Source organism: Accipiter gentilis, chromosome 4, assembly GCF_929443795.1.
Source record: "Accipiter gentilis chromosome 4, bAccGen1.1, whole genome shotgun sequence".
Classification (NCBI taxonomy): Eukaryota; Metazoa; Chordata; class Aves; order Accipitriformes; family Accipitridae; genus Astur; species Astur gentilis.
In genome coordinates, this window is record NC_064883.1 from 17,750,265 (window position 1) to 17,769,551 (window position 19,287).

The following is a 19,287-nucleotide window of genomic DNA, read 5'->3' on the forward strand; positions in this document are numbered from 1 at the left end:
CCAACTTGAAAACTGATATATAATTTGGAAATATAGGTAGTAATGAAATTATTTTTTATCCTAAGTGGAAAAGATTACAAGTTAATAACTATATTTTAAGAAGTGATGAATCATATTTAAACTTCAGCAAAATGGAAATACAAGATTTATAAATAATTTAGTCACCTTTGTCAAGAAAATGTTGGGTTTCATCTGTCTGCTATATAATGTGTGATGTATATGACAAGGAATGTCACATTAAATTATAATCGCATTACGCTTCCATTAGATTTCTAAACCTTCAAACATACTTGAAGCTGTTTGACAATCACCAGAAAACAAACATTACAATAAACACCTCTGACATACACATTTGTAGGATATTTTACATGCCTTTAAAGTAACAGAATTTTACATTAATGTTTTGCCAAACTGATTTCCACACTTAAACATATTTGCAATGCTAACTTCTGCTCAGAATCATTATACTATTTCCAGTATTCACAATGGAAAATAACATCAAATTCACAACTGAAAATTGAATATTCTGTGATTTTCAACAATATTCCAATAATTAGGCATTTGTAATTTAACATACATTTTCACTAAAGTTACCTTACAGGTTCACAGAAAAGAATCAGATAAACCTGGATTATTTTGTCCAGTGTTTTTAATTGCTATTTGCCTTGAAGTACTGTATTTGCATTTAAAATGCTTTGAATAATTTCTGTTATTAGTGGGCTTAGAATCAGAACATCGGAGATTATAAACATCAAATATTAGAGCTGCACATACTTGCCATAAACACTTTGAAATTTAAGATTTCTTGTAAAAGAAAAGCTTAAAGGAACATTATTATTATATATGTCCAATGGTGAATACTACAACTGAGATAAACTTGTTCATATTCAGAACTTACTTGGAATCAGAGACATTAATCCAGTATCAGATTCATATGAAGTCAGTGATTTTTTTAATCAAAACATTTGGCAATTCAATACTATAGAGATACCTTCAATTCAGGACTTCCCTATATCATAAAATGGAGCAAGCCAGTTTTGTGAAATTTGTTCCTGCATTTCCAAAGTGCTTAAACAATACAAAAATCCATGTTATCAGCACCCAAGCAAAATTGCCATTAATGCCATGCTATCCCAGCCAGTTTTTTGTTATACTCCAAAGGTAGATATGCTCCAAAATATCTACCATCTGGAATGGACTACTCAGTCCAGAACAAAACACAGCTAGATCTGGATTAGACAGATGCAACCCATACATGGCAACTGCCACAAGATGACACTTTAGGACAGGAATAAAAAAAGTACTGAACAATGGAATGTGGTTCAAAATAAATCTGAACAGAAATGAAAGCAGAAAATAAAATGTCTTATTTCATTAGCAATACATCCCAAAATAATCTGAGCAGACCAAGAAAGATCAATGAATTAAAATTAAGATGCAAGCATAAAATGAAGTATTTTATTTATTTATTTAAACAAGGGGGGTGTGTGTGTGTGTGTCAAAAACTTAAAAATAATAAAAGATTAAAATAGATTAAATTCTTCCTATGAGTCATTTTTAGCATAACATTTTGAAGGGAAAAACCCCACCTCTATATGTCAGCAAAACAGCTTCCAATTAAACTCTTTAAAATCCCATAAGATGTTGTTCCTCAGGTAAAGAGACTGAGCCATTTGATTCAATGAAATCATCAAGGTGAAAGCAAGCCATCTTTTCCAAGAATATCTTACTAAGGTTTAGCTGTCACATCAATCTTAATGCCCTCCCTCAGAAAAGAGTAATGCTCTGGGTAAATGAAACCTAAAGATTAACAACGCCCCTTTCGGTCTTTTACTTCAAAGCTTATCATCTGTGGAAGTTGGAGAACCATCCCACAGTATTAAAGCATACACCATTCCTCTGAGTTATTTCATTAACTTCTGACTTCACATTCAAAATTTGGAAAAAAAACCCCTGCCTCTTGCCTTTCCCAACATTTTAAAAATTCACACAAAATATTACAAGACTACCTACAGAGAAGCAGTGACAGACACAACATACAAACAGCTATCAAACCTGAAAAGAGAGAGAAGTAGAAAAAGCCCCAACATTTGTTTCCCCTGTCTAATCTAATTTGTAATGATCTAAGCTGACAGTTACTAAAATATTCCATAAAATACATAGTATTTTATAATATATAATGTAAGTAATAAAACACAGTTAAGAAAGAATGTTAGAGAATGCCTCTAAAAAATTAAAAAAATAAAATAAAAAAAAAAGAAAAGAAGGAATTAGGAGAACTAGGGCATACACTTTCACAGCCACAGGAAAGATAAATAAAAAATGGGTTTCATTCAGCCTTCCTGTTCTGTGTCACAAAAGTATCCATCTGTGCTGTGCAGTATTCTACTGTTACAGTGTGGAAGCTTGTGAACCAGCTTAGGGAATTAAAAGAATCGGGACATAAACGGCTAAAAAACAGAATACTGATGTAAGAAATGAATAATGAATGATGAAGCAATAAATGATACAACGTGATGTGGATCAAATGCATGAGTGATTTGGGGTGACATTTTTAGAAGATAAATGGACAAGAAATCAGCAGAGGTGTGGGGATAACATGATTCCAACCCATGGAAGTAGTGTGCTCAAGACACTTTAAAAAAAAAAATCAGTTAAAAAAAACCTGTCGAAATGGAATGAAAAATATTGAGGGAAAATATGATCAACAATGGGATCAAACTGTCAACCCAAAAGTGGGCAAAGAAGAAAAACTTCAGTGGGAGTCTCCACTCTAGACTTGGAAATAAGCAACTCAGTAACAAACAGACAACAATATGAAACACATAAAATGAAAAAGATTAAATAATGCATTGACTGTAAGATTTTTAATATTCTCAGAAAAATAAATTCCATATACAGGACACATGGAAGACATCTGTAAGGGACAAATAAAGCCTAGGATGAATTCTACACTCTTTGAAAGGAAACAGACTGCAAAACAGCAAAGGAAACAAAGCAGCAAAGCCAAGCCACATAGGAAACAGTCTGTTTGCCACCACTTCCAGATGCAACTAGTTGATATATTAGTTTCCAAGCATGAAAGCAGAACAGTGAACATGACAAAATGGGTGCCCACATAAGCCAAAACCACCATGGCTGTCACCAAACCACACTGTTATGCCTCTGGAAGACACATGCTTTAAACCAGTTCATCCAAAGACAGCAATAGAAGACAGAACATTCTTTTGGAGCAGTTTTGCTTTGTCAGCTGGAAGAAAAGGAAAACCAACACAATCCAGAACTCATCAACTAACTGAAAGGGGGGAGGCAATTCTCAAGAGTCACAAATATACGCTCCTGTTAAATATGAGCATTTACTGAAGTGCTCCTGGAGGATAAATATTTATACTGTCACCTATTTAATTTCTTCTTCTACATGAGAAGAGTTATACAGGAGTTATCAGTATTGCAAAGAAATGGAAAAGAATATGAAATACTGAAAGCATCTGTTGTCAGTGGCTTCAAGTCAACTCCACAAAGTGGGCAAACATGGTTCTGGATCTGATCAGCTCAGTCACTGTTTTTCAGAAAATCAATGGGGATTTCTGCATGGCAATTTCAAGAAGTTATTTGAGAAAGCGAATTTAAACCCAAGAGGGGTTAGAGCACAATGGTATTTAACAGAACTTAACAGATTTCCAGTCATTTGAAAAAGCCATATTAATTCTGTCAACTATTTCAAACATCACAGTAGAAAGCACTGCTCCCAGTTTCTCCTTTGCTTAATATGCTAACCGGTTAGAATTCCTTTTAATTGTTTGCACACGCACACAAAGGCAGCAAAGAGGCCCAGCACACCCTGCTGATGCTGTTGTATCTGTGTAAATTCAGGGGTTTCACTACATTAGCATGTACTGCTTCTGCTAATAAACAGGAAAGATGATCCACATTATGCTGGTGTTTCTATACCTCTTGGATGCCAGGGAAACAATACTGTCACATACATAGGGCTTTTCTTTTTGGCACTGAGTTTCTGATACTGCTAATAGTGCTGGCACCTTGAAGTAAGTATTACTCTTCTTTGTAAACGTGAGCACAGGAAATTCAGTCAGTACTCCAAGGGCTCCTGAAAGTTTGGGGGGACATGGTATCATTAGGAATATCATGCTATCATGCATTTTCGTTTGAGAATTCCATATAAATAATTCAAAACTAGTCACAGATTTCACATTAAAAGATTGATTAAATTACTAATGACACACCTGACAGAACTATCGGTACTATGATGATTTCTTTATTGCGTAAAAAGTCTGTAGATGTTGTTTTGTGTTGTAATTATCAGAGGGCCAAACGTGAAGAACTTAAGATGCTTTGATTTTTGTGGATCTGTACATATCACATTTCTTCTCTGAAATAGCACATATTTTTGTTTCCCTGACTGACCTGTAGCTACGGTGAGTGCTCTACAAAGACATGTAGCTACATGAACTACGCAGCAAAGAGGGCCAGTTTAAGATTAAAACCATGTTTTAATTCTGTTTCCCACCTAAATTCTTCAGGCATTTTAATTTTTATGTCACCTTATAGCTGACACTCTAATATTAATGATATACTTCCACAGTTTAACCTTTATCAAACTATCGTTCATTGATACATATCGCATATCAAAAACTTTCTAACCCTAACCCTCTCACTCATGCAGCCTTTAACATATACTTGTTAATGAGAATCTTAAGACAAAAAAAATAAAAGAAACCAGTAAATATTAGGATGCTATGGAATCACTCCAAACAAAGAAGTCATGGCAAGGAGTCATTTCATTACTACAAAACAGAAGACGACTCTGATAGGAAACATAAGCAGACCATAACACTCTCAGAAAACAGAATTGGGAAAACTTCCACTACTACCAAAAAAATAACCTAATGAAATCACTGCACCAACTATCAAGAGCATGCATAAAGCAAACTATAGATTTTCAAAAGCCTGAGGGAAAAAAAAACCCACCACACAGGTTGAAACTGCACAGATAATATGATCTCTCTCCTGTTAAACACAAACCATGACCATTTTGGTAAGATAGCAATTTTTAATCCATGATGTCACCCAATCCTTGTTAAGAGTTCAATGTTATAAACACCCCTTTCCAATGAAAAAGTTATAAATCAAGCCACTTGCAGAAAAATCCCTTTGACTTTTTTTGCTTTGTTAAAAGGCAGGAAAAAAAAAAATTCTATTAATGGCCCCACACAGGCATAAAATTATTTTCAGTAAAGGCAAGGAGAGCTATATAGACACCAGATGGCACACTCGCTCAATACAGATCAAAGTGAATGCCCTAAATGGTACGTATCACTACTTTTCCTAATATATCTCTGAAATAATTATTAATTTTCCAGAAAGCTGGCAATAATGAAAAGGGAACTGCCAAACAAAGAGAAGTACATCAAAATATGATTATAAAGAGAAACAAGTTCACCATGAAGCTTAATTACACAGAATTACAATTTTACCACATTTTTATTTAGTCTCCATTCTCTTGAGAACTTTTATTTTCTAGAAAAGCAAAAATTTTGCGACATTCCTGTTATCAAGCTATACAGTACCACTGAATCTGGCAATTAAGACTGAAATATAACAGAATTTGAGAACTAGCAGGATTGCTTTCTATCCTTTTTAACACTAATTTCCTACAAAGCATGTTTGGAGAACTGAAACAGAAGTGGGACAGTGAAAAGACCAGAAAAAGTCAGTTTGCAGATGTTGCTAAAACAAGTGATTCATTCTGGAAAAACAAACTTAAAGCACTTACTTGCAGAAGTGATACATATGCTAGTTACCTTTACTTACAGAGATATCGATATTTACACCATTGGAATACCACTTGGAATATGTCCATCTCTTCATGCCTTTGCTACATTAAAAAGAAGTGATCTTTCATCTATGGGGTTTTCTCCCCTGCTCTCTTCAACCAACCAACCAAGACAAACCCTATACTATCATGTATCCATCTATTTGGGAAGCTGATTGACCTAGTTTTTATGTTTGTATTGACATGTCATAGACTCAGCTGAGTTTTTACATTCAGTGGTGAAGAAAAAAAAATACTTTACAATGTTCTTTATAAAGAAAACCTTAAGTTTCAGAAAGCTGAATAGCTCCTGATTATTTTTTTCCAGAGCATTAATGTTCAGTTGACAGCAATTTCTCTTGAGTATGTCAAAAACACTACTGTTAGATAGTTGCTTTAAAAGGTCTTCCAGGCACTTATTTAGAAGTGATATTTAAATGAGTTGACCAATCATTGTCAATGTTAATTAAAATGATGACTAATAAGTATAGGTGTTTTAAAATTATTTGCTCTTTTTATGAAGCACTGATACTTACACTCAAATTGGAATTAATGTTCTGTTTTCCTCCTGTAGCCATCTTTTATTCAAAACTTGTATCTATGACATCACATAATTAAGTTACACAATAGCTATTTGGAAACCACTTCGGTGGAAATGTTTCACTTAAATAAAAGACAACAATCCTGTTTATCTTTTAATATACTTGGTAAGAAAAAAAATAATCACTCCTCTGCTATCTTTTCCTATTTGAAACAAAAGCAAGAAATAACATTCTATTCCAAATAACAGTATTTATTTGTAAAACAAAAGCAGTATACACAACTCCCTGTGCTGAAAACAGTTTGTAGGTGCTTTGTCAGTATTTTTTTATTATTGTTATTAATTTTTAAAACTAATCTACTTAGACTACACCCGCTCAGGCACAGATTTGTTTTCTTCCATGTTCCGAGGAACAAAGATCATAGTGTTGGCTAATAATTCTTTCCTCAAAACACAGACTTTTTACTGCTAAACAGAAAAAAATCACTGTCTGTTCATTTGGATTTTATACAATGTAATTACAGAAAAAAAGCTATCAGATTTTCAGAGTTTAGATAACAAAAATAAGTTTGGTATCAGAAGATCAGAAGGTTTTATTTTAATCCCTCAACAAGCTATTCAGTTCCCAAAATGCCTTTACAAAAAGTTTTTTTCACCTTTATAACAGTGAATAGATACTTCCTTTTAAATAAAAAAAGAACCAAAAATGGAATTTCCACACAAAAAAAAAACCATACCACCCTCTAATATGCTCATTAAGAGTACAAGGATCTGACAGCATTTGTTGGAGGATGGAATAGTCAACAACACAAACAATACTTAACCTTAAAGGATACACTAGAATTACAGGAAAAAGCATCCCTTACCACCTCTTACAGCACACAGCTAGCCCCAGCTGTGCAATATTGCTTTAGAAGATGTGCATGTACGTGAGATTTCTTACAGAAACTCCGTTACACCTCCTATTGATAGCACATACAGTAGGTAAAGCACATGTCATGAAATTTTGAAGAAACTCACTGAAATGTAGTTAAGAGAATTTTTTTCAAGGGACAGGAGGAGAACATTTATTTTGCAAAAATATGACACCAGACTAACAAAATTATTTTAGCAATGACATCTTAGATAAACAATAACAGGCGTGTTCTTTTTTATTCGAGGATAGCAAATGAAGTCGGCAATTTGTTAAAAGCTGTTTTTTGTAAATATAGATCATCTCATAAAGGCTCTGAGAAACTGAACATACATAGTTGAGTAGATGAAAAGCATTAATCTCAACTTACTGCTGTAAAGCACTATCCTTACCTCTTTGAAGATTTTTTCCAAATAAACAAACTACTGTACACTTTCAACATTTATAGTAAAAATATCTAATATGAAGAAATTGTAGTTCTGAAAGCAAATGTTAAAAAACATCTTTATATTTTAAGAAATATAAAAAAATATTTATAGACATCTGGTTTATGCAGATTAGCTATTGATATCTATTAGCTATTAGTTAATTATTAGCTGTTAATTTCTCTGAAATTAACCAGCAGCAGAAATGATTTGTGACGCTTATACAATTATGAGATTGGAATTATAAGATTACAGATTTTAAACAAAGCTAGTTTAAAGAATTACGCACTGAAATTCAGAAAATTGTTTAAAAGATCATTATGCATGGCTTGAAATGTATAAGCATAACAATGAATTAAATTCTGTCCACAAATACAGCCCTTATAGAACAGATTAAAGTATAAAGGCCTGATACCCACTTACGTTCCTTTGTAATTTGTACAGACCCTGACTAAGAGCAGAATTCTGATATGTTTAAATTTACCCTTGTGAATTTAAGTGTATTCTCTTACATGGTCTTTCTCAGGAAGTTTAATATCAGAATGGTCTTCTTGTAAACTTTAGTTAGATTTTAATGTACAATATAATAGGTGCTCTCTCCAAAACAATGCAGTCCAAATGGCTGTACTTTCTCTCTGTCCTCCCATCTTCTTTGAAACAGCTGCTCTTCTTGCTATAAACACCCTCCGAAGTATTTGAAAGCTAAGAAATGGAAATACTAGCAAGCACTCACAGGGTTGTTTTTAAAAGCTTATACAGCATTAGGATGCAAAATACTGCCCTGACCCACAATTAACAGAGAACTGTACAACGGAGAAGAACTGTCCTGACTCTGAATAACCTGCTTCAGTCCTACTTCTCTCACACTTCCAAATTATAGAAGAAAACTGAGTCTTGGATACCACGCAGAAGCTGTGAACACTAGTGTAGTCCAGCTGCCACAGGTCTCTGGCCATCACTGTTCTGATGTAAGAGTAGATTGAATTAAGATTTGAACAATGTAGTAGTCCCTAGGAGAAAACCTGAGTTTTCATTAAACAGTCTCACCTTCCACTCAATGAGTTGGAAAATTAATATTCTTTACAGCTCTTCCCAGCCAGTAATTAGTTATGAGTCAAGCTTTTTGCAAAAGCAGACTGAAGATATGAAGAAAAGGCACCTCATTCAAAATAATGCAGAGCATCTCACTCTAAATCTCTGCTTAAGAGTATCCTGACACAGATGTAAGGCTAAGTACTTAAGACACTTAAGATGAGAAAAACCTGAAAAGAACTATTATGTTCATATAGGAAAAGAAGGAGTAGAAATAGCACAGGTTGCAGGAGTTAAAATTAGATGTCCTTATTATTTCTTGCAATAACGCAAACCAAAAGGAAATTGTAAGGTTACACTGAAAATGGAATCTCCCTCCCCACACTATTTTCTTTAAAAAACAATTTATCCCTGGAAAAGAAAATCCACAACATCAATGAATTCAGGTGCTTTGAAGGATAACAAAAAGAAATTTAAGAAAAACAAACTGCAGCACTTAAGCACACATCCATAATTACATTGGATGAGAAACAACAGTAAAATTATGAGTACTTCTAAAAGGGTGGTTTACTCTTCATAGTATACCCTGAGCAGACAGAAATTAGAAAAAAAATTATTATGAAGAAGGAAAAAAACAATTTTTCATGAAAGGGGGTATCCTTTATCATCTCTGAAATCAGTGTTATAAATAGGAGCTGCAGGATAAGCTGATCGCAAAATATCAATTCTGAATGTACAATTTAACATGAAATATGTTTTTTTCATATATTCAGCATATAGGCTTAATTAATCATACGCATTTGTACAAAAAGTCTTACAGATACCAGCTACTGTTGTCAGTAACACCTAATGCAACTTTATCAAAATGAAATATTAGGGCTTACCCACAATTTCTGTCAACAAAGTAATGAAGAGTTAACTATGATAAACTTCTACAATGAAATCCAAACATGTAAGATGCGTTCTGTTCTCTTAGGTATGTGGCAAAAAAACTTCTTTCAATTATATCAATTCAAGATAAATTTATGCAAAACAAATGGAAATTCCCTTAAGAGCAATAGATACACAATTCAACAGTCTTATAACTGCACTTGTTGATTTTAACTGTAAGCAAGGCTGATTACACACTGTTAGCTAAGCAGGCTTGCCAATTCCTTCCAAAAGAAAATGAGATTGACTAAAACATGCCTAGAGATACAAAGTACACTGAGAAGTGAGGACTGTGAAGTAAGTATATTTTCCAATTGTTGATTTTTTTCTTCTTTATTTTAATTTTAAACTATTTTAAAGGATTTGAGCAGTGACAACACAAAGGACAGAACAAGTATCTGGTCATCATTGTCGAAATGCACCACATGGGTGTTCTCTGTGTAGTCAGACTCAACTTCTCATATGAAATTGTTCAAAGATCAGGTTTTTTTTCTCCTCAAATACAGTCACAGACCTAATGAATTAAAAAGTATTCTCTTCCTAAAAAAAAAAAAAAACCAAAACAACAACAAAAAACCAACCTGACCAAACAAAAAAAAACCACAAAAAAACAAAACCAAAAAAACCCCAAAACTAAACAAACAAGCAACAAAAACTAACACCAGCTTTCCTGTGTTCATAGCAGAGGTGAGTAGGAAACCCATACTGCCAGGAAGTATCTGTTAAGGAAGCAAAAGCTTTTGCTTCTCTTCTCTAAAAACTATCCACCAGGGAAGTTTGAGAAAACATACAGTGACTATTAAGACTAAGAAGCTAAACAAACTGAAATAACAGTATCTTGTGATAGTCACAAAATGTGTACTCAGTCAGTAGGTTGCCCGTACGTATGGAAATAACTGATTACTTTACAGCTGTAATTGGCAATTTGATATATTTAAATCTTGGAATACAAGAGCAAAATGTGCTTATTACTAAGGTGAAGAACAGATGTAAAGGCTAAGTTTAAGTGCAAAGTGAATTTTCCCTTTTCCTGAAATTAACAGAGGAATTTGTGACCCAGGTAAAAGGAAAAGCTTGTACAGCTCTTCAGTTCAGTAGTCTTTCCCAGCTTTTTACTTTAGCAAAACTATGTATTTAACACAAGTAAGAAAGCATAAAACAGAAGAAAGGGAATTTATAACAAAAACAGAACATCAATCAAGTTGAAATCTCACAATTCAAAATGTCCAAAACGTAAGTAATCTTAAAGTTATTATGAATATGAGCTGCATAACAACTCAACCATCATTTACCGTGTTTCTGATTGGAATTTTCTTCGGTTCTGGTGGCACATCCTGAGGAACAAATTTCACTGGTTCCTTAATCTGTCTCCTTGATCTTTTGGTCCCATCTGGTAAGGTTTCCATGGCGATATCAGCCTCCATGTCACTGCTACCTGCCTGGTCACACTCTGAGCATTGCCTGCAAAGTGGAAGATTTTCTATTTAAAACTGCAGTCACAAAATCAGAAAAAGAAACCTATTGAAGTGTTTGGGTTTAAAATAAATTAAAAAGTCAAGAAACCCAATGGACAGCTAAAAAAGTCCCTCAAATATATGATATTTTAAGCAACTAACCAAAAAATGAGCAAGACGTCCTTATAGGTGGGTTTTTTTTCTGACAGTATTTAAACTCTGAAAACCAAAACTTTGAAGTAGGATTTAATCTTCAAGAAAGATGCACCCTACTTCACCATTTGCATCTGTCGTCATTTAACCCCAGCCAACTCTCCAATGAAGTAACAGGAGAAAGAAGCTTTAGAGATAACAGCATTCCCTCCAAATTTTGTGTGTCTGCTTAGGTAAAGGTTACTTTGTGTTCTTTACTTTTATATGATGTATTGTCTTCAAGTTGCCCAACTCAAAACTCTAAGGAGATTTTCTGTTTGGTAAGCATCAGAGAGCACAGCCCTCCGTAATACTGCAGCATCAGTCATGTCATTAATTTATGTAATGGAAAGCACAACTGAAAGTACTTACTATGATCTGCTTATGCAGATGTAAGCAATAGCTATGAAAGTGTTCAAAAACAGTGCGATGAACAATTCTTACAAAAATTTTATTTTCTCAATTATTATGGTAAAAATATGTACTATGTATAAATTTAAAAATAAACATTCTACAACTACACAGCTGCATTAAAAAAATTGAAGTTTTTATAAGACAAAAAAATAGCAGTATGATTTTACAGCAATATTTGGAGTTGGGAACCGAGTCTCTTGGATCTACCACCCTGCACCTATGATTTAAATCATTCCTGTTCTTTTGCTCTGCACTATTATAAGGGAAACACACTGTTTTTCTGTGACATAAGTTCAGACAGTTACAAAGAAAATAGCTATGCAGATCAGTAAAGTACTTCAGTTTCATTAGGGCCCTATTTAACTATAAAGAAAGTATATTATCTTTGATGTTAGTGAGGAAGACAAGAAACATCTCCGCCAACAGATGAGGTACTGCATGCAAGTTCCTGAAATTCTATTTTTATGACCGAGCTTGCTCTGAAACAGGTGGTCCAAGTGTCAGAGCAATCAAAATTAGAAAAAAGCTGGATCTACAACAAAGCTGCAAAATCATAGTATGATGGAGGGCATGGGGTGTGTGAATCACAGAACAAAACTTCACAAATACACCAAAGGTGAGGGAAAAAAGGAAAGTTATAAACATGAACTTACAAGCAACCTCTTGATTTACTGGAACAGCCTCTACTATTACAGGTAAGCACATCAACCCTCTTATAAAGCAGTCAAGCTTCAATGATAAAGTAGTTTGGTTGTTAGCTCCCATAGGGTCCACAGAAAAGCTATTGCAGACACACACTCCTCTGACTTGGAAACAATCTCCTAACTCTCAGCTCCTATTATGGTTTATTTCAACATGGTTCTTGAATTTAAAGAAGTCTTTTCCCATTCTGCTGTTTAATCCCAATAGATTCATAGAAAGCAGCCATATGACTCCCCTTCCTTTTGGCTACACTAAAGTCATGCTCATTTAATTTCACCTCTTCATGGACAATCAGTGAACAACAGAGAACCTACCACAACAGGTCACCTTTCCAACTACTCCAACAATCTTTGACTATCTCTAAATTAGCAAGATTGCCATGCAGCACAAGCAAATTAACAGGAGAAATAGCGCCAAAGATTCAACTTCTGCACACAGGTTTTGTTTTGCTTTTAGTCTGGACTTGCCTAATCTAGATTCACAGAAAAAATCAATAGTAGGCAATAATATGCCTACTACTAGTAAAATGCGCCTATTACTAAAAATTACTGGAAATGTTTGATCCATCAAGAAATCTCAGTGATGATTTGAAGCCTTTTAATCATACAGAAGGTCTTTAATTAAGCGCTAACAACCTACAGAATAAGTTGCATGGTTTTGTTGTGTTTTCAACTTGACTTGGTACATGAACCAGAAGTACCAGAGATAACTTCCTATCTCACTAAGCTAATGGATCTTCTCTACTCACTAGCAAAAGACAAGAACAGCAAGTGAAAAGGAACATACATTATTAATTTTCAAAAATTATTAATGGTCCAGGCTAACACTGGATCAGTGTTTTTGTGTAGCTGTATGATGCAAATGTTTCTATATTGCCTGGTAGTGAATAGATTTTTGAGCGTGGGCAGCTCCAACAAACATGTGAACCTATAATGAGGCTTTATTTCGGGGCTTTAATAAGCACTTGAAGATCAAAGAGTGCTTTCTGTTTATGAAGTTTTAGAAACTGACAGCATGAGACCTTAAACCTAGAAATTTACAAAGCGAAAAAGTGAACACCTACATCACTGAGAAAACAAGGATGGGAGGGATAGATTGGAGATGGGGTGTTTTTTTGGCAAAGTGGCAATGAAAACAGTGGAGAGAGAACCCTGTTACTTCCCAAAAAAGTTTAGTGTAAACAATGACATTATGATGCTTCCTTACGCTGCAGCTTTACACATCAAAAAAATGCACTTTAACTGATGGGCCTGGCACACGGGTATTTTTGAAATGATGATGAGAAAAGCTGAAGAAACACTAACACTGTTCCTTTATAAATGAAAGGTCACAAAGTTGAAGATCTCACAAACAGGGCTCAAAGCCACATACTGGTAAACTTAACACAAATCTGTTTTTATTTTTCAAATTTTAATAACAAAGCAAACTTCTTCGCTATATGAGACAGAAAACCAGCTAAAAACATAAGAAAATAGTTTACTGAAAAGGTAACACTACAAAAAAATTAGGAAAAAAATTGAGGGTTTGTTCAATTATCACATTATAGACAAATTAGACTGCCTTAACTGTTTTATGGTACATAACTTCAGAGTGGCTTGTGTGATGAAAATACAAAGGACTCAGTCTGAACAAGACAGTCATTCTTATAATCAGAACTGGGCATTAGGCCGGAAGAGGATTTGGAAGAAACCAGCATCCTCTGCACACAGTGCTTACTGTGAAGAGAGTAAATTTACATCTTCTGTGCTGAGTAAACACTACTACAGTGCTTCCAGAAAACAGTTCTGCCCTCAGTGTTTAAAAAGAAAGACTGTACAGTTATTAATTAGAGTTTGGCTTGGTTTTAATTAGGAGGAAACAGTTCTTATAGACACACTATGTAATAAATCACTTCTTGCAATGTTAGCAAAAAATTAAACCACTTAAAACTTGAGAAACATGGACCATAGCTTTAAGATGACACCTATGCTCTGGTAATTTGAATAAACCACACATGTTGAATGATGTACTGGCAGTCGAAAAAAGGAAGACTACTCTTATTCTGGATAAAAAGGCAGTATATGTAAACCAAAAATAGTTTGTCAAAAAGCATCTTTCAGACAGTAAAGGTACTGAAAATTTGCCATTTGCAGTGACCCAAACATTCCTTCAATTAGAACAAGTGACAAATACGTAAAAATGTATATGTTATATGCAATATTATACTGCACTCACAGTTATATAAATTAATAATTTTATATCACCAGCCAATGACTCAGGATGAAAAACAATCAGTATGTGCTGGATCAGTACTGAATGAGTAGGGTCAGGAATATGAATGAATGTCCAGATACTGAATGAGTGTTCATGGGACTACTGGTCAGCAACTCCACAGCTCATTCTGTCCTGTGTCTAATACTCCTCTCAGCAGTTACCACTAAAATTACTTGGCCTTCCAGAACAAAAATAAAAACTACCAAGCCTAATATGATCATTAGTCCTTGTTTGTTCATCTCAGTGACCAGTATTTCATTTGCTACCAGAAGTTATCACAGTTTTTCAGCAATCTCATTTCAATAGAAAGAGCTAGTCCCTGTTGATAGCTGCCGAGTATTTTCTTAATGAAAGTGTCAATATTTTACAATCAGATTTTGATTCATTGTATTGTCTGTCAACACTTGTGCATTGCTTTTGTATCAGTTCAAATCATTCTCTACCAGGAAAATACACAGTTCCCAGTCCACCCAGAATGGGCAGGAGCATAAAAGCACATAAGTTGTCAGACAGAATGACAAGACTTAATTTTATGATAACATCTGAACCAAAAGAATATTCTAGTGTTTAATCAACAGGATTTCTGAGAAACTCAAAATTTCCAAATTTTTAAATAAAAGTATGCCACAGCATTTTACTCTATGATTAGAACTACAGGTCTACTTTGAAAGCACCACATCAAAACAGATAGAAATTAATGCTTTCATGCTTTATTATATAAAATAGTTGTTATCCTTTTCTTCTCAAAATAAATCCATTTGAAATGAGGACAGGCTTTGAACTTACTATGTTACGAACAATTTCTTACTAAAATATTCAAGATGTTTAAGTGTTACCTTGGAGAAAACTGTAAGGCCTCTGAACGGGGAAATTCTTTGTGTTAAGCGCTTGAAACCAGTTGCTAATAAGCCGTGAGACACTGGTCCTCACCAGGTCTAAACTCTTACTACGATTTCACTAAGACTAAAACCATTACCTCCTTTTAATGCTTAGAAACACCGAGATAACTAATTATAATTTGTGCTTTCTTTAACAAATTAGCTCTTAAATATAAAAAAAGATTTAACTTTTTCTTACCATTACATGTAATAGTGGATTTAGTTAAACAATTTCAAAATCCTTTTTTGTACACTATACTTTAGATTTCTACTAAATGCTAAGCATGAAATGGACAAAAAGTATAACCATTAGCTAATCTACACAGCATCACACACGTAAGCTGAGTCATTTGGCATCCTCAAACACAGTCTAAAATATGAAGCATATGGAATAAACTCATGCTAAACTACTCAATGTTTAAATAGATATGTATTGATAAAGAATATGACTCTAATCATCAAACCTTTTCCAAAGGCTCAAGCTAGCAATTATGAATAAATGATTAGCAGTGATAATGGAATAGAAAGTAAAAATTAAGAAACAATTATTTTTAACTGTTTCCTGCTTACTCTTTTACAAGAGGAATAAAGTCAACATCTTTACCACTTCATTTAAAGTCTTTCAACCTGCCTAATGTTTCAAGGAATTTACCACTATACCGATTTTCTTACTTCATCTTTTTGCATAAGTTCCCATTATATCCTATACAAATATCTGAAAAGTACATGGCTTCCGTATTAAGAGAAAAAAAAAAAAATCACTTTTCTTCATCGCTTTATCAGAAGATTAGAATTGTATTCAAAACAGCAGGGGGGAAAAACCTGCTGAACTCAAGCTTAGATTAAGGGTCCATTCTATAAGCTCTCTACTGATCCTGGAAAGAATACATAAAGGCATGTTCAATGATGAAAAGAACGCAATCAGTATAGCTCAATTTGTCTGCTATAATCTCACACTCCAGAATATGCCTTAGCTAATTAGAAGTAAAAGCTAAGTTTGCAATGTGAGATATAATTGAAGCATGACATTCACAACAAAGATAAGTTATAGCTTTGAAATAAAAGCGTTTTACTACCTAACCTGACCTATTCTGCCTTTAACACCTACTGAGAATTGTAGTCTTACATCTTTTGGACTGATGGCTTTTAGTGAGCCTTTTCAACTTGGTTAAAAAGCAGAACAAAAATCAAGAACCTCCTGTGCAAATGCAGAAGCTACCAAAAAAAAATTTAAAAAATGCTTCCGTGTAAGATAACTACTTGGTAAATTTGACCAAAGAGCTCAGAATGCCCTTGAAATAATGAAAAGGCCAAAATCACACACTACATTAAGTGATAGTGAAAACTTTTCTGAGATTTTCAGCTTTTTAACGGAAATCTCTATTAATTTACTAACTAAATTTACTGGGGTAGATCCAAGTTTTGTCAATTTAAAATATAAAAAACCAGAGACCTCCCATTTCACGTACCGGCCATCTTGCTCTGCACACAATCATCAAAACTACCAAAAGAATGACTGTCCTGGTTTCAGCTGGGATAGTTAATTGTCTTCGTAGTAGCTGGTACAGTGCTATGTTTTGAGTTCAGTATGCAAAGGATGTTGATAACACTAATGTTTTCAGTTGTTGCTAGTAGTGTTTAGACTAAAGTCAAGGATTTTTCAGCTTCTCATGCCCAGCCAGCAAGAAGGCTGGAGGGGCACAAGAAGTTGGCACAGGACACAGCCAGGGCAGCTGACCCAAACTGGCCAACGGTGTATTCCATACCATGGGACGTCCCATCTAGTATAGGAACTGGGAAGGGGGCTCGGGGACTGGCTGGGTGTTGGTCGGTGGGTGGTGAGCAATTGCCCTGCGCATCATTTGTACATTCCAAATCCTTTTATTATTGCTGTTGTCATTTTATTAGTGTTATCATTATTAGTTTCTTCTTTTCTGTTCTATTAAACTGTTCTTATCTCAACCCACGAGTTTTACTTCTCCTGATTTTCTCCCCCATCCCACTGCGGGGGGGGGACGGGGGGGGGGGAACGGGACGGGGACGGGGGGGGCAGGTGGCAGTGAGTGAGCTGCTGTGTGGTGCTTGGTTGCTGAGTGGGGTTAAACCACGACAATGACTTAAGTAAATGTTTTATGGAAGTTTTTAAAAAATAAAAATAGAAAAAATTAAGAGACATATAAAGAAAAATAGAAATCAAGTTTTCTTGATTAAAACAGTTTTACTGTATTTTTAGAAGGAATTCTTATACTACTGTATTTTTAGAAGGAATTCTTATAATATTGTGATTCGGTATCTTAACGCTCAAAGTGATGATGATTCCTAGAGATGCTGTACACTAACTTCTTGCAAGATAAAAATTGCTTCTGTGTAACTGCTTCTAACACATTTCAGAGCAGTTTAGAAGCATGCAGAATACTAACACAACACAGCACCACAATAATTTTATGACAGGTTGGAAATCAGCACCTTTACTACATTATCAGTTCTCCATTGTACCACTTAGCTTTTGTTCTGCTACCCTGCCACGAAAAGAATTTTAATTCATGGAAATGTAACTGCAGTAAGTATGGTTACGCACATGCTTCTGCCACTGCAGATTTGAATCGTAAGACAGGAAGTAAACCCAACTGATTTCCCATATCTCAATAAACTGATCTACTACTAACAAGTTTATTTTAAGTATTTACAAGTATTTTCCTAAAGATCTGGACAGAGAGTTGCATATCTGGGTCCTAAGGGAAACAGAAGACCAAGCCTTTCATCTCCTAAAGGCAGCCTATAGTTTCCTATCATTATTACATAGCAGCATTAATAAACACAAATGAACCCCAAAGCTAAGAAAATTAAAGCTATAATCTATTTCTACACAGTGGCTAATAATAAGAAAATCTTTACAATTTTTTTATCTTGAAATATCATTGCTAATAACCTGAAAGTAAAATAACTCAGTTCAGACTGCATTACAGCAATGTCCAAAACAGTTAGAATTTGCAAGTCTACTCACGTTTATGTCCTAGTTAAGTACAGAGATAGCACAAGACAACACATCAAAGGCATTCTTACCAATAACTGTTCTTGGTCTTCCTTGGCATCCTTGTAAGAGGTGGATCCAGGCAACCAAGATGATAATGGAGTTTACAAGTATCACACAGTAGCAGTAGATGTTGATCATGGTTCTTCTTGCAAATTCCACAACTTTTAATATAGGTAGCAGAAAAGCATTGTAATTACATTTGAAATCATAAACTATACATCCCAGCACATTCCCCAGTTTCAATACAAACACGTGGCAACTTCAATTTGAATGCTTCATTTAAGTGTTTTTTAAGGAGCTTCTGCCTATATACAGTAAAGCATAAAAGGCACCTAATACAGTTAACAACAAAATGGCTTTCAATCTATATTTTTGAGGACTTCTAAGCAGTAATTACTTTATACTTCAACAAAATGTACCACTGGCAAATGGAAGAAATACTACCTGTGCCATCCAAACACTTAAATAGAAAATTATACTGCTATTATCAGTCTTAACAATCATATGCTTATTTTAATAATGCAAGCCTCCTGAAATAGGTCAGTGCTGCTATTATGTTGGGCAATGTATCAACTCATAAGAAATTACATTTCCTTTTTATTATTATTATTATTATTTTACTGGAATTGAAATTTTAGTTATTTCAAAAAGATGAGGCACTCATTGATTCCGTTAGATAATAGGAG

The 19,287-nt window shown here is 34.3% G+C and overlaps 1 protein-coding gene across 5 annotated transcripts in view; it reads right to left on the reverse strand.

The window, feature by feature from the left end:
* PHF14 (PHD finger protein 14) overlaps positions 1 to 19,287 on the reverse strand; it is a 168,541-nt gene that overhangs the window by 100,090 nt on the left and 49,164 nt on the right. For all 5 annotated transcript variants that reach the window (XM_049799246.1, XM_049799248.1, XM_049799250.1 and 2 more), the window contains exons 13-14: positions 18,631 to 18,762; positions 10,967 to 11,135 (exon numbers count right to left, since the gene is read on the reverse strand). In XM_049799246.1, the coding sequence (XP_049655203.1) occupies positions 10,967 to 11,135; positions 18,631 to 18,762 (301 nt within the window). The remainder of the gene's footprint in view (positions 1 to 10,966; positions 11,136 to 18,630; positions 18,763 to 19,287) is intronic.